Source organism: Capra hircus, chromosome 8 (assembly GCF_001704415.2).
Source record: "Capra hircus breed San Clemente chromosome 8, ASM170441v1, whole genome shotgun sequence".
NCBI classification, from domain to species: Eukaryota; Metazoa; Chordata; class Mammalia; order Artiodactyla; family Bovidae; genus Capra; species Capra hircus.
In genome coordinates this window covers 37,568,088-37,584,639 of record NC_030815.1, presented here as the reverse complement: position 1 = coordinate 37,584,639, position 16,552 = coordinate 37,568,088, and the positions used below count along the sequence as shown (strand labels likewise).

The 16,552-nt window shown below is 44.1% G+C and overlaps 1 protein-coding gene across 2 annotated transcripts in view; it reads left to right on the top strand.

The window, feature by feature from the left end:
- KDM4C (lysine demethylase 4C) overlaps positions 1-1,972 on the top strand; it is a 400,467-nt gene extending 398,495 nt beyond the window's left edge. For both annotated transcript variants that reach the window (XM_018052007.1, XM_018052008.1), the window contains one exon: positions 910-1,972. In XM_018052007.1, coding sequence (XP_017907496.1) covers positions 910-1,086 — 177 coding nt within the window. In that variant the 3' untranslated portion in view covers positions 1,087-1,972. The remainder of the gene's footprint in view (positions 1-909) is intronic.

The window sequence follows — 16,552 nt, the reverse complement described above, 5'->3', positions numbered from 1 at the left end:
TTAAAGAAGAAAGGAGGGAGGGCTTCGGGGTCCATGTAGGAGGGGTCCTGGACAGGATGGGGACAAGGGGAAGTTTACAAAGACCTTTAGGTTTCTGATCAACGTAGTTAGATTTGATGAGGGTAGTGCTGCCATTTATGGAATTTAGGAAGGACAGCAATGGAGAAAGAAGACTTGTTCACTCTAGGATAGGAAGATTCTAAGTGCCTCCAGGATAAACATTCTGATGCTGCTGGGTAGTTGGACATGCAGGCTTGAGCACAGGGGGAGGTCTGAACCAGAGTCAGACATGTGAGCGTCTTTAGAATTGATGTCAAAATTGAAGTTGAGTGTGGCTAGGTAGGCCCGGGGAGCCTATGTAGAGAGGAAAAGTCCACACACAAAGCCTCAGGGCCATCAGAGTTGAGCGAATAGTTAAGGGGAGCCCCCTGACACGTGAACAGTGAGCCACCAGAGGACGAGGAAGAGGGCTTGCAAAATGACAGCTTCATGCAAGAGTGAGGTGACAGAGAAATCATACATTTAGGGTAGAGGCGTGTCCTAGGAACCAGAACAGTTGCAGGGAAGTGGTGGGAACAGAGACCCAGAGGTAAGTAGGAATAGGAGTGAATTAGAGCCGACTGTGGACAAGTCAGTCACGTAGCCGGTCGGGCAGGGGCATGAACAGTCAGGGAGACCTAAATGAGAAGACTTTAGTTCTGCTTGTGTTGAGGAAAGCCCCCGAGGGCTGGAGATCCCGAAGGAAATGAGGCTAAATGGAAGTAGATGGGGGTGGGGAGGCACTCATGACCCCTGGGTGCGTCCTTCTCCTAAGGGGCCTCAGCCCCCTCCCCACCCGACTGAGCCAGGCCTTTGTTCCTGTGATGTCAAGTGCCTGCTCTTCTGCCCAGTAACGCTGGCTGTTCTTAGTCCACAGCTTCTGACATGCGATTTGAAGACACGTTTTATGGAACAGACATAATCCAAGGGGAGAAAAAGAGACAGAGAGTGCTGAGCTCCAGATTCAAGAATGAATATGTGGATGACCCCGTCTACCGCACTTTCTTGAAGAGCTCTTTCCAGAAGAAGTGTCAGAAGAGGCAGTAGTCTACCTACATTGCTCTGCAGGCCACAGAATGACTTGGGCAGAAGCGGACCGAGGAAGGACAGCCTGGGGCTGTGCCGTGTGTTTCACTGGGGTAGGTGACAGGCTGTGTCTCTGACAGTGGAAAATCAAGCTCCCCGGAGTGTGGTCACCAGAACCACAAAATACACATTATTAATTGGATACCACAGTCTGAAGCTGTCTCCTAGTCTTGCTTTCACTTGTTAGCAGTTGTCTCCTTTGATCCCAAAGAATTTTTCTAAGTGAAGGAAATCACTCACCAAAAAAAGCCACTGCAGAGGAGGTGGATCCCCACGCACAGCTTTTAGGCCTAAGAACGAACAGAGACCGCTCTCCTCCCTGAGCAAGTGGGGGCCTCCAGGCCCAGGTGGGAGGGTAGTAACATATTTTCCACAGTCAGGGAAGGACTCTCACTTATTTGTTTTAAATGACAGTTTTTATAAAACATTTTTAAAACACAAATGGCATGTATGGTAATGAGGTTCACCCGTGTGCTACCTGTATTCCCTTGTACAGAACTTTTACATTTTTTTATATCCCTTTTACTTTGGATTGTGTCTGATGAGAACTGAGTTGTTGGCCTCTGTGAAATTTTTGGCTCTTGAGAAAGAATCCTTATGAATTGTCTGGGAATTTTATATATTTAAAGAGGGAGATCTGGGGCTGTTATTTTTAAACACTTTTTTTTTCATAATACATATTCTGAGTAGATATTTATAAAATATGTTTCTTTCATTATGTGTTTGTAAGATTAGAGTTAAAAATAAATATGCCTCGATGCATAGTTTTGAGGTAATATGATTTTTCCTTTTTAAAACAGCTTGAAAATGTACTAGTGTTTAAAAATAAAGATTTCCATTTTCTCCAGTTCTGTCTTCTAACTTGCTTGTTTGTCTAGGTTTAAACCTGTAGAAAACAAGTTTTGTTTGTGAGCTGACTATGAAGACATTCTGGGGCCCCGGCTGCAGACCCTTCTTCCCTCACTGACTTTGTCCATAACTGTGGACGCACTGCCAGACATTTATGGCTGTACCGCTGGGGATAAAGTCTCCTCTGCCTGCTCATGGTGCCTGCTGAAGTGTTTTCCTCAGCTCCTCCTTTGGGCCTGGAAGAAACCTGAGCATCTGGAGTCTCAAACTCTTTTCATTGTGGGTCTCTTGGTCCTCAGCTTCACTGGAAGCTTTATGGATCCTCCAATCCCTCCCATCACTTTGTAGATGGGGGTGGAGGAGAGACAGGGAGAGGGCTTGCCCACGGTCACACAGTGATGTTTCGGTCAACTGTGGCCACAGTGATATAGTATAACCAACAACTGTAAGATCTCAGTACCCTGAGGCGAGACACACTGCTTTTGGTTATGAGCCTGCAGATAGACTGATAAGGCTGAGCTTGGCTGTGCAGCTGTGCTGACCTCAGCTTGGGCCAACTCACACGTCCGCTCCACGTGTCCCCATCAGCCCATTGGACCTAGTGGGCTAGCCCAGATTTGATCTTCTCTGGTCACTGGCAGAGGCAGAGAGGCCAACCAAATAAGCGAATTTTAGGTCTGATGTTGGTTAACATCCTGTGGCCCAAAGCCCAGAGCCAGGGATTAGAGGGCATTTCAGAGTTTCATGGCAAAACGTGTGGATGTATCGTGTTACTGGGTAGAGAGCAGAGAACTGAAGCATCATGACAGCCACAGCTGAAGCTCAGCTCTGCAGACCTCTAGCTGGCTGACGTTCCGTTTTCCAGAGTGCCTCGTGGCTGAACTCTGAGCTGGGGAAGAGCCCATCAGCCATATTTTTACAAGGACTGAGCACTCCATATTCTCTGCCAGTATAGTCATATATTTTATCAAGTAATCAAGCTTGCCTTTTGTATCTCCACATTTTGAATGGAACTGACCTGCTGTCTCCACAATATGCCAGGAAAGTAGGCCTGTGTAAAGCATTAAGAGGAATTAATCTAAATAGGATCATTCATTTTGTACAAGTTTGCCTGTCAGCAAGATTTCTGATTGGTTGCCACAGGGAGAAAATGTGCAGAGTCCTATGTGATCTCAAATACAGCTGTTTTTTACGGTCTCACTTAACTAATGTTCTTATAATCAAGTACAGCTGTATATGGCCTAAGCAAAATAGTGTCGGCCACAAATACACTCTGGCTCTTGAGAAAGACACCTTTGTTTCACTGCATTCCGCATGAAGTCGTTATTAGCTCTCTGACCAGACAAATCAGTAAAGCTTTTTCCCTTACTGTGACACCTCAATTGTCATTTTAATTTCTTTGCGTCACACTAACTGCATTTTTAGTGTGCACATGTAGCGTGAAATCAGCTGAAGTCCTTCTAGTATTAAAAAAAAAAACAAACTGCTGGCTGTGACAATTCTAATGTAATTCTAATTATAAGCCCTTTCTCTGGAGGTTAGAGGATTAGTAAAACTGCCTGGCATATTTCACAACATTTTAGTTCCTTTATGTGTGTTTGAAATGAGAACAATGTGATTCTTGTCAATTTACTTTTATTAAAGTACTTTTGTTTAGTTCATCTAAAGAGAAATTGAGAAGAAGTATCTACTAAAATATCACATGACTTCACAAATGCATTATAAATTGCTCCTGGGTAATGGCATATGAAAATGTGAAGACGCAGAAAACAAAAACACACAGGAGTGAATGGATCTGCCACTTCTCCCTGTACCCGTCCAATGTGAAGCAAGGCTGAAACATGTTTGTTCCTGTAAATGACCCGGAGGTCTTACAAGTAATCATACTAGAGGAGCATATGCTGCAAGATAATGTGTTTTATTTTTGCCTTTAAGTAAAAAGGATCTGAAATGAAACAATCTTCATTTTACATACTAATCAGCCCCCAAGACTTGAAGCAAACTAGAAATTCTGAGACATACTCATTACATGAGTAACTGGTTGGTTGCAAAGACTCGATTTTACAACAAACTGCTGCTGAGAATTCATATGTGCATCATGGAAAGTATTTTGAATTCTCTCACCCAGTATATTGTTGAGACGTACAGCACTGAGTGGCCTCTGAGGAGCCTGAACTGTCCAGCAAGTGTGCTGAAGACTCAGAAACCCCATGCTCCATCCTCAGAAGGTACAGTTCCACTTGAAATGGAAGTTCATCAATGATATTAATGATGTACTGAGCATCTATTGTTATACACTGCCTGGTAGGCTTCTTAGTGGCATTTATCTTACTTAGTCTCCCCAAAAAATCAGCAAAGGAAATACTCTCCTCTTTCATGGAGGGAAACTAAGGTTCAGAAGGGTGAAGTAGCTTTTGAATCACTTGACCTCGATGCATGAAGAAAAGTGAGGCTTCTAAACCTGACACAATCAAGTAACACTGGATAGATGACTCTGAACCTCAAAGACAAATTAGCACTAGAGATACAAGTAAGGAAGTCATCATCTTCATTTTCTTTAAAAATAATATGAAATTTACCTTCTGGTAAAGGCAAAACTATAGGATCAGAAAAGAGATCTCTTGTTGCCAAGGACTGGAAGTGAAGGAGGAAACTGACAACAGAGGCTCAGCTTGGGGAAACTTTTTGGGATGATAGCAATATTCTTTATCTTGACTGAGGTGGTGGTAATAGGACTGTATGTCGAAATTCACAGAACTGAACACAAGAGGTAGATATTACTATGTGTAAGTATCACCTCAGTAAACTTGCCTTAAATAAATAAAATCTAGTGGAATGGTGGTCAAGTAACTTGGGAGAGAACATGCTGAATGAGATGAGAACAAGACGTGAAAAGAAACCAAGAACCCTGGGAAAGAACTACATATAGCTGAGTTGTGAACGAGCACTGAAAGGGGCCAAGAAATGGGAAACCAGGATGCTGTGATGTGGACATCAACAGAAGATGGTATTGCAAAAAGGAGAGGGGTCAACAGAGGGAAAACGCTACAGAGTCCTAGATCACGTAGTTGTCCATTATGAGAACACTGGTGTCTTTCATGAGAGCATTTCACATGGTGTCAGATGAGAAGCCTAGTAATATTCAAATGGGTGAGAGGAGATCAAGGTGGCGGATGGATGTGGAGCTCACCACTTCCCAAAAATAGATCAAAATTACATGTGGAACAATTCTCACAGAATACCCACTGAATGCTGGCAGAAGAGTTGATAACAACCAAAACACAAGAAAGATTACCATGTAACTGGGTAAAGATAAAAGTTTTTTTTAAAAAGATAGCATCTGTGCCTCTGGGAGGGAGCTGTGAAAGTGGAGGGGTTCCCCCACTCTGGGAGCCTCCTTCACAATGGGAAGAGATCAGTGGGGACAGACAGGGAGCTTCAGAGGAGAGTGCAGCAACTAGCTTGCAGGAGGCAGAATGGAGAGATATACCAGCATACCTGGTTCTGACCACCTCCATGCTCTACCCTACACTCACTGCCTCGACTGTCCTCAGTGTGCACTGGCCATTTCTTGATGGGGGGCATGATTGGTGTGGCAGTGACCAGAGCCTGCACTGGATGTTCAGCAGGACCTCCTCTTTGACATCACAGACCCTTCTGCTCCCAGTTGTTGGAATAGATGCTCCCTGATCTATTTCTGAGCTGCTGGTTGGGGTAGATGGGATGGGAGCACGTATGCTGGTAGAGGAGCCAGTGAGTATTCCTCCACAGGAGGTGTCCATCAGCAAGAGCTCATCTGCTGGTGCAAGTGGGGGCTGGGTGCCAAAAGTCAGGCTTCAGTGGACACCTGATGAGAGGGGTGGGGTTGGCTGTACAGAGTCAGCCTGAAGGGGCTAGGGTGTGGCCCAGACCAAAACTGGGAGGAGTGTGCAAAACGGAGCGCAAGTCCACCACAGAAGCCCCATTGTTACCACACACATGTGAGGAAGAGCCAGGGCCCCACCACAGCCGCCGCCTCCTCAGCAAGCTCACCATGGGCAGGGCTCCACCTCTGCAACTACTGGGAACAGCAAGCAGTTGCCCCAAACGTGGAGGCAGGGCTGAATCTGAGCCCTGTCTTGTGACTTTATGATGTTGGTGGATTTATGCTGTTAGCGCCTTTGTAAGTTCAGTGCCTGTGGGACATCCAAGAAGATTAATGTTCCTGTGGCTGTTCCTGTGGGTGAGGTGGGTCTGGAGTTAGCAGCTGTGGACATTGGGGCCATGTGCCCAGGGAGGCCAGGCTGGGGCCTCTGGTAAATGTTTAGCTCCCGTGACATGTCCAGTTGAGTGACTATGTGACTGCTAGTACCTGGTACGCAGATCTGTGCCTATGCATCTGTGCTGGTGGCTTTCTGAGGGACATAGGGGCCAATTCCTTGGATTCCCATGGCTGAGGCGGGACTGATGGCAGTGCCAAGAATAGGGTATTTTGTGGGCCCACACAATGCATGACGGACAACATCACAGACTCAGAAGGCAAGGATCGCAGATGGCTTTTGGAAGGTAGGAAAGGCAAGGAAATATTCTCTGAAACCTCTGCTAAAGCATTTGACTATGGATTACAACAAACAGGAAAATTCTAAAAGAAATGGGAATACCAGACCACCTTACCTGCCTCCTGAGAAACCTATATGCAGGTCAAGAAGCAACAGTTAGAACCAGATACAGAACAACAGGCTGGTTCAAATTTAAGAATGGAGTACGACAAGACAATTTATTGTCACCCTGCTTATTTAACTATATCCAGAGTATCTCATGCAAAATGCCAGGCTGTATGAAGCACAAGATACAATCAAGCTTACCCAGAGAAATATTAACAACCTAAGATGTATAGATGATACCACCCTTATGGCAGAAAGTGAAGAGAAACTAAGGACCCCCTTGATGAAAGTGAAAGAGGAGAGTGAAAAAGCTGGCTTAAAACTCAACATCAAAAAACTAAGATCATGGCATCCATTTCCATCACTTCATGGCAAATAGATGGGGGAGAAAATAGAAACAGTGGCAGATTTTATTTTCTTGGGCTCCAAAATGACTCCAGATGTTGTCTGCAGTCATGAAATTAAAAGATACTTGCTCCTTGGAAGAAAAGCTATGACAAACCTAGATGGCATATTAAAACACAGAGACATCACTGTGCTGACAAAGATCCATCTAGTCAAAGTTATGGTTTCTCCAGTAGTTATAAAGAAGGCTGAGTATCAAAGAATTCATCCTTTAGAACTGTGGTGCTAGAGAAGACTCCTGAGAGTCCCTTGACAGCAAGGAGATTCAGCCAATCAATCCTAAAGGAGATCAACACTGAATATTCATTGGAAGGACTGATGCTGAAGCTCCAATACTTTGGCCACCTGATGCAAAGAGCTGACTCTTTGGTAAAGACCCTGATGCTGGTAATGACTGAGGGCAGGAGGAGAAGAGGCTGACAGAATAAGGTGGCTGGATGGAATCCTTGAGTCAAAGGACATGAATTTGAGCAAACTCCGGAAGATAGTGAAAGACAAGAAAGCCTGGGGTGCTGCAGTCCACCCAGGGGTTGCAAAGAGTCAGACACAACTAAGCAACTGAACAGCAGCAACAAGAACAAAACCTCTACAAGGGAGCATCCCTGCTGAAACTCTGTGACTGTTGTTTCAAACCACTAAGCAAGTAATGTAGACAAGAGGTAAACAGGTATTTAATTCAGATGACCATTATATCTACTACTGTGGGAAGAATTCTTTAGAAAAAATGGGGTAGCCCTCATAGTCAACAAGAGTCCAAAATGCAGTATTAAGTGTAACCTCAAAAACAACATAATGATCGTGATTTGTTTGCAAGGCAAACCATCCAACACCACAGGAATCCAAGTCCATGCCCCAACCGCTAATGCTGAAGAAGATGCAGGTGAATGGTTCTATGAAGACTTACAAGACCTTCTAAAACTAACACCAAAAAGAGATGTCCTTTTCCTCTTAGGGGACTGGAAAGCAAAACACGGAAGTCAAGAGGACCTGGAGAAAAATCAAGTTTGGCCTTGGTGTACAAAACGAAGCAGGGCAAATGCTAACAGAATTTTGCCAAGAGAATGCATTGTCATAGCAAACACCCTCTTCCAACAACACAAAAGATGACTCTACACATCAGTTCTGTTCAGTCGCTCAATCGTGTCTGACTCTTTGCGACCCCATGAATCGCAGCACGCCAGGCCTCCCTGTCCATCACCATCTCCCGGAGTTCACTCAGACTCACGTCCATCGAGTCCATGATGCCATCCAGCCATCTCATCCTCGGTCGTCCCCTTCTCCTCCTGCCCCCAATCCCTCCCAGCATCAGTCTTTTCCAGTGAGTCAACTCTTCACATGAGGTGGCCAAAGGACTGCAGTTTCAGCTTCAGCATCATTCCTTCCAAAGAAATCCCAGGGCTAATCTCCTTCAGAATGGACTGGTTGGATCTCCTTGCAGTCCAAAGGACTCTCAAGAGTCTTCTCCAACACCACAGTTCAAACGCATCAATTCTTCAGCACTGTGCTTTCTTGACTCTACACAGGGACATCACCAAATAGTCAATACTGAAATCAGACTGAATATATTCTTTGCAGCTGAAAATGGAGAAGCTCTGTATCATTAACAAAAACAAGACTGGAAGCTAATTATGGCTCAGATCATGAACTCCTTATTCCAAAATTTATGCTTAAATTGAAGAAAGTAGGGAAGACTGACAAATTCAAGGGATTAGATCTGATAGAGTGCCTGAAGAACTATGGATGGAGATTTGTAACATTGTACAAGAGGCAGTGAACAAAATCATCCCGAAGAAAAAGACATGCAACAAGGCAAAATGGTTGTCTGAGGAGGCCTTACTAATACCTGAGCAAAGAAGAGAAGTGAAAGACAAAGGAGAAAACGAAAGATAGGCCCATCTGAATGTAGAGTTCCAAAGAACAGCAAAGAGACATAAAAAAGCCTACTTAAGTGAACAATACAAAAAAATAGAAAAAACAATAGAAAAGACTAGAGACCTCTTCAAGAAAATTAGAGATACCAAGGGAACATTTCATGCAAAGATGAGCACAATAAAGGACAGAATGGTATGGAACTAACAGAAGCAGAAGATACTAAGAACAGATGGCAAGAATGCACAGAACTATACAACAAAGGTCTCAGTGACCCAGATAACCACAAATTTCTGATCACTCACCTAGAGTCAGACATCCTAGAGTGTGAAGTCCAGTGGGCCTTAGGAAGCATTACTACAAATAAAGTTAGCGGAGGTGATGGAATTCCAGCTGAGCTATTTCAAATTCTAAAAGTTAATGCTGTTGAAATGCTGCATTCAATATAGTAGCACATTTGTAACACTCAGCAGTGGCCACAGGACTAGGAAAGTTTTCATTCCAATCCCAAAAAAGGGCAATGTGAAAGAATTCTTAAACTGTCACACAACTGCACTCATTTCACATGCTAGCAAGGTCATGCTGAAAAACCTTTAAGCAAGGCTTAAACAATACATGAACCAAGAACTTCCAGATATACAAGCAGGATTTAGATAAAGGAGAAGAACCAGAGATCAAATTGCCATTATCATTGGATCATAGAAAAAGCAAGGGAATTCCAGCAAAACATCTACTACTGCTTAATTGACTACTCTAAAGCCTTTGATTGTGTGTATCACACAAACTGGAAAATTCTAAACAAAAAGGGAATACCACAACACCTGCATCCTGAGAAGCCTGTATGCAAGTCAAGCAGCAGCAGTTAAAACCGGGCATGGAACAACAGACTGGTTCAAAATTGGGAAGGGAGTACATCAAGGTGGTATATTGTCACCATGCTTGTTTAACTTCTATACAGAGTACATTATGCAAAATGCCAGGTTGGATGAAGCATAAGCTGGAGTCAATATTGCCTGGAGAAAAATCAATAAACTTAGATATGCAGATAACATCACCCTAATCACAGAAAATGAAGAGGAACAAGGCTCTTGATGAAGGTAGAAGAGGAGAGTAAAAAGGCAGGCTTAAAACTCAATATTCAAATGACTAAGATCATAGTATGTGGTCCCCTGACTTCATGACAAATTGATGGGGACAGAATGGAAACAATGACAGACTTCCTTTGGAGGCTCCAAAATCATTGCTGATGGTGACTGCAACCATGAAATTTAAAGATGCTTGCTCCTTGGAAGAAAAGCTGTGACAATCCTAGACAGTGTATTAAAAAGCAGAGACATCCCTTTGCTGATGAAGGTCCATCTAGTCAAAGCTATGGTTTTTCCAGTAGTCATTTAAAGATTTGAGGGTTGGACACAAAAAAAAGGCTGAGGACCAAAGAATTGATGCTTTCGAATTGTGATGCTGGAGAAGACTCTTGGACAGCAAGGAGATCAAACCAGTCACTCCTAAAGGAAATCAATCCTGAATATTCGTTGGAAGGACTGATGCTGATGGCTGAAGCTGAAACTCCCAATGCTTTGGCCACCTAATGAGAAGAACTAACTTATTGGAAAAGCCCCTGACACTGGTAAAGATTGAGGGCAGGAGGAAAAGGTGGGGGGTACATAGGATGAGATGTTGGATGGCATCATCAACTCAATGGAACAAGAGTTTGAGCAAACTCTGGTAGACTGTAAAGGAGAGGGATGCCTAGTGTTCTGTAATGCAAGGGTGGCAAAGATTTGGACTTAACTGAGGGACTGAATATCAACCTCAAGTTGGCACTTGCCAAGAGCATTTGTGAACAGCTAAACAATAAGAACAAGGGTAGTAAGAGAAACCCAAGTAGGATGATAGGTGTTGCAAGAGGGCATCAGAGGGCAGACACACTGAAACCAACTCAAAGAAAACTAGTCAATCTAATCACACTAGGACCACAGCCTTGTCTAACTCAATGAAACTAAGCCATGCCCGCAGGGAAACCCAAGACGGGTGGGTCATGGTGGAGAGGTCTGACAGAATGTGGTCGACTGGAGAAGGGAATTGCAAACCACTTCGGTATTCTTGCCTTGAGAACCCCATGAATAGTATGAAAAGGCAAAATGATAGGATACTGAAAGAGGAACTCCCCAGGTCAGTAGGTGCTACTGGAGATCAGTGGAGCGATAACTCCAGAAAGAATGAACGGATGGAGCCAAAGCAAAAACAATACCCAGCTGTGGATGTGACTGGTGAGAGAAGCAAGGTCTGATGCTGTAAAGAGCAGTATTGCATAAGAACCTGGAATGTCAGGTCCATGAATCAAGGCAAATTGGAAGTGGTCAAACGAGATGGCAAGAGTGAATGTCAACATTCAAGGAATCAACGAACTAAAATGGACTGGAATGGGTGAATTTAACTCAAATGACCATTATATCTACTACTGTGGGCAGGAATCCCTCAGAAGAAATGGAGTAGCCATCATGGTCAACAAAAGAGTCCGAAATGCAGTACTTGGATGCAATCTCAAAAACAACAGAACGATCTCTGTTCGTTTCCAAGGGAAACCATTCAATATCACAGTAATCCAAGCCTATGCCCCAACCAGTAACACTGAAGAAGCTGAAGTTGAACGGTTCTATGAAGACCTACAAGATCTTTTAGAACTAACACCCAAAAAACATGTCCTTTTCATTATAGCGGACTGGAATGCAAAAGTAGGAAGTCAAGAAACACCTGGAGAAACAGGCAAATTTGGCCTTAGAGTATGGAATGAAGCAGGGCAAAGGCTAACAGACTTTGCCAAGAGAACGCACTGGTCATAGCAAACACCCTCTTCCAACAACACAAGAGAAGACTCTACACATGGACATCACCAGATGGTCAACACCGAAATCAGATTGATTATATTCTTTGCAGCGAATGATGGAGAAGCTCTATACAGTGAGCAAAAATAAGACCCAGAGCTGACTGTGGCTCAGATCATGAACTCCTTATTACCAAATTCAGACTCAAATTGAAGAAAGTAGGAAAAACCACTAGACCATTCAGGTATGACCTAAATCAAATCCCTTACGATTATACAGTGGAAGTGAGAAATAGATTTAAGGGCCTAGATCTGATAGATAGAGTGCCTGATGAACTATGGAATGAGGTTCATGACACTGTACAGGAGACAGGGATCAAGACCATCCCCATGGAAAAGAAATGCAAAAAAGCAAAATGGTTGTCTGAGGAGGCCTTACAAATAGCTGTGAAAAGAAGAGAGGCGAAAAGCAAAGGAGAAAGGGAAAGATATAAGCATCTGAATGCAGAGTTCCAGAGAATAGCAAGAAGAGATAAGAAAGCCTTCCTCAGCTATCCATGCAAAGAAATAGAGGAAAACAACAGAATGGGAAAGACTAGAGATCTCTTCAAGAAAATTAGAGACACCAAGGGAACATTTCATGCAAAGACGGGCTCGATAAAGGACAGAAATGGTATGGACCTAACAGAAGCAGAAGATATTAAGAAGAGGTGGCAAGAATACACAGAAGAACTATCCAAAAATATCTTCATGACCCAGATAATCACAATGGTGTGATCACTCACCTAGAGCCAGACATCCTGGAATGTGAAGTCAAGTGGGCCTTAGAAAGCATCACTATGAACAAAGCTAGTAGAGGTGATGGAATTCCAGTTGAGCTATTTCAAATCCTGAAAGATGATGCTGTAAAAGCGCTGCACTCAATATGCCAGCAAATTTGGGAAACCCAGCAGTGGCCACAGGACTGGAAAAGGTCAGCTTGCATTCCAATCCCAAAGAAAGACAATGCCAAAGAATGCTCTATCACACAATTGTAGTCATCTCACATGCTAGTAAAGTAATGCTCAAAATTCTCCAAGCCAGGCTTCAGCAATACGTGAACCATGAACTTCCAGATGTTCAAGCTGGTTTTAGAAAAGGCAGAGGAACCAGAGATCAAATTGCCAACATCCGTTGGATCATGGAAAAAGCAAGAGAGTTTCCGAAAAACATCTATTTCTGCTTTATTGATGATGCCAAAGCCTTTGATTGTGTGGATCACAATACACTGTGGAAAATTCTGAAACAGATAGGAATACCAGACCACCTGACTTGCCTCTTTTGAGATATCTGTATGTAGGTCAGGAAGCAACAGTCAGAACTGGACATGGAACAACAGACTGGTTCCAAATAGGAAAAGGAGTACATCAAGGCTGTATATTGTCACCCTGCTTATTTAACTTATATGCAGAGAACATCATGAGAAATGCTGGACTGGAAGAAGCACAAGCTGGAATCAAGATTGCCGGGAGAAATATCGATAACCTCAGATATGCAGATGACACCACTCTTATGGCAGAAAGTGAAGAGGAACTAAAAAGCTTCTTGATGAAAGTGAAAGAGAAGAGTGAAAAAGTTTGCCTAAAGCTCAACATTCAGAAAACGAAGATCATGGCATCTGGTCCCATCATTTCATGGGAAATAGATGGGGAAACAGTGGAAACAGTGTCAGACTTTATTTTGGGGGGGCTCCAAAATCACTGCAGATGGTGACTGCAGCCATGAAATTAAAAGACGCTTACTCCTTGGAAGAAAAGTTATGACCAACCTAGATAGCATATACAAAAGCAGAGACATTACTTCGTCCACAAAGTTCCGTCTAGTCAAGGCTATGGTTTTTCCAGTAGCCATTTATGGATGTGAGAGTTGGACTATATAGAAAGCTGAGTGCTGAAGAATTGATGCTTTTGAACTGTGGTGTTGGAGAAGACTCTTGAGAGTCCCCTGGACTGCAAGGAGATCCAACCAGTCCATTCTGAAGATCAGCCCTGGGATTTCTTTGGAAGGAATGATGCTACAGCTGAAACTCCGGTACTTTGGCCACCTCATGCGAAGAGTTGACTCATTGGAAAAGACTCTGATGCTGGGAGGGATTGGGGGCAGGAGGAGAAGGGGACGACAGAGGATGAGATGACTGGATGGCATCACTGACTCGATGGACGTGAGTCTGAGTGAACTCCAGGAGATGGTGATGGACAGGGAGGCCTGGCGTGCTGCGATTCATAGGGTCGCAAAGAGTCGGACACGACTGAGCGACTGAATGGAACTGAACTCTGTGGAGATTGAACCCTGTGCTGCTGTAGCTGTTGACCTTCAACACTCCCCGAGGGAGTTCACAGTGGAGTGAGACACTCTGTGCTCCTGGGAATCTGGTGGGACAGATCTTTAGGTAGTTGTATATTTTTAGGAATACATTTTATGATTCCAATCCCTGTTTCTCATCTGAAACAGCACTAAATCCATTCATGGTGACATCAGATCCTAGGAGAAAAACCTCATATAAAGTAAGTGCTTGATTGCATTGAACTCCCCCTTCACCAGAACCTTATATATTGACCTTCCCCCCAATACCTGACGGCTCAGAGGGTAAAGCATCTGCCTGCAATGCAGGAGACCTGGGTTCGATCCCTGGGTCAGGAAGATCCCCTGGAGAAGGCAATGGCACCCCACGGCAGTACTCTTGCCTGGAAAATCCCATGGACAGAGAAGCCTGGTAGACTACAGTCCATGGGATCGCAGAGTCGGACATGACTGAGTGACCTCACCACTGCCTCTTGGGAGCAATCTCTCAGAGCTATCTGTTTGCTGTCTCCCTGGCTTCAGTCCTCATTTTGCCACAAAATAAAACTTAACCTGCAACTCTCAAGTTGTGCATCTTTTTTAGTAGACAATAACAACAGTATCACATTGATAAACTTGCCTCAAATAAATGAAATCTAGTGGAATGCAACAGGAAGTGCTCTCAAGATGGCGGAGTAGAAGAATGTACACTCATCTTCTGCCAGAACACCAAAATCACAACTAGTTGCTAAGCAACCATTGGCAGGAGTATGTTGGATCCCACCATAAAAAGATACTCTGTGTCCACAGGCAAAGGAGAAGCCCCAACAAGACAGTAGGAGGGGTGCAGTTGCATGTTAAATCAAATCTCAGACTACCAAAGACACTCGGAGGGCCCAAACAAAATGTTGGTGCACAAGGACCAAGGGAAAGGAGTAGTGATTCCCCACAAGAGATTGAGCCAGATCTGCCTTTGAGTGTCTCCTGCAGAGGCATGAGGCATGGGTCAGCGGTGACCTGCCTTGGGGACAGGGCCTCTGGCTGCAGCAGAACTGGAGGTGCAGCTTGTGGCCTTAAGTCCTCTTGGAGGAGGTCACCATTAGCTCCACTATAAACTGCCAAGTAGATGACTTACAAACTAGAGAACAATTATACCAAAGAAGTTCTCACAGTGTTGCAGAAGCTCTAGGGCCCACAACAGATTTCCCAACCTGGGGATCCAGCAATAGGACTGAGAACCTCCAGGGAAACAGACTTGGAGGCCAAAACAAAACCTTGTGGGCACCAGGACTCGGGAGAAAGGAGCAGTGATCCCACAAGAGACAGAGCGAGACTTGCCTCTGAATGTCCAGGAGTCTCTGGTGGAGGTGTGGGCTGACAGTGGTCTGCTGCTGGGTATGGGGCACTAGCTACAACAGTCCTGGGAGGTGCAGAGTGCTGGCATACTTTTGATGGAGGTCCCATTACTGCCATTATCCCTACCATAGTTTGGCCTCGGGTCAAACTACAGGGAGGGAACACAGCCCCACCCATCAGCAGAAAATTGGATTAAAGATTCACTAAGCATGGCCTTGCCCATCAGACCAAGACCCAGTTTTACTCACAGCCAGTCCCTCCCACCAGGAAGCTTCCACAAACCTCTTACCTTCATCTATCAGAGGGCAGACAGAATGAAAACCACAGTCACAGAAAACTAACCAAACTGATCACATGGATTGCAACCTTGTCTAACTCAATGCAACTAAGAGTTATGCCGTGTGTGACAGACGGCTTATGGTGGAGAGTTCTCACAAAATGTGGTCCACTGGAGGAGGGAATGGCAAACCACTTAAGCATTCTTGCCTTGATAACCTCATGAACAGTATGAAAGACAAAAAGATATGACACTGAAAGATGAACTCCCCAGGTCGGTAGTTGCCCAATATGCTACTGGAGAAGAGTGGAGAGATAGCTCCAGAAGGAATGAAGAGGCTGAGCCAAAGCAGAAACAACACCCCACCGTGGATGTATCTGATGGTGAAAGTAAAGTCCGAAGCAGTAAAGAACAATATTGCACAGAAACCTGGATTGTTAGGTCCATGAATCAAGGTAAATTGGAAGTGGTCAAACAGGAGATGGCGACGGCAAGAGTGAATATCGACATTTTAGGAATCAATGAACTAAAATGGACCAGAATGGGAAAATTTAGTTCAGATGACCATTACATCTACTACTGACAGGCAAGAATCCCTTAGAAGAAATGGAATAGCTCTCATAGTCAACAAAAGAGTCCAAAATACAAACTCAAAAATGACAGAATGATCTCTGTTCCTTTCCAATGCAAACCATTCAGTACCATAATCAAGTCTATGCCCCAACCACTCATGTTGAGATAGCTGAAGTTGAATGGTTCTATGAAGACCCACAAGACCTAGACCTAAAAAAAAAGATGTCCTTTTCATCATAGGGGACTGGAATGCAAAAGTAAGGAAGTCAGATACCTAGAGTAACAGGCAAGTTTAGCCTTGGAGTACAAATG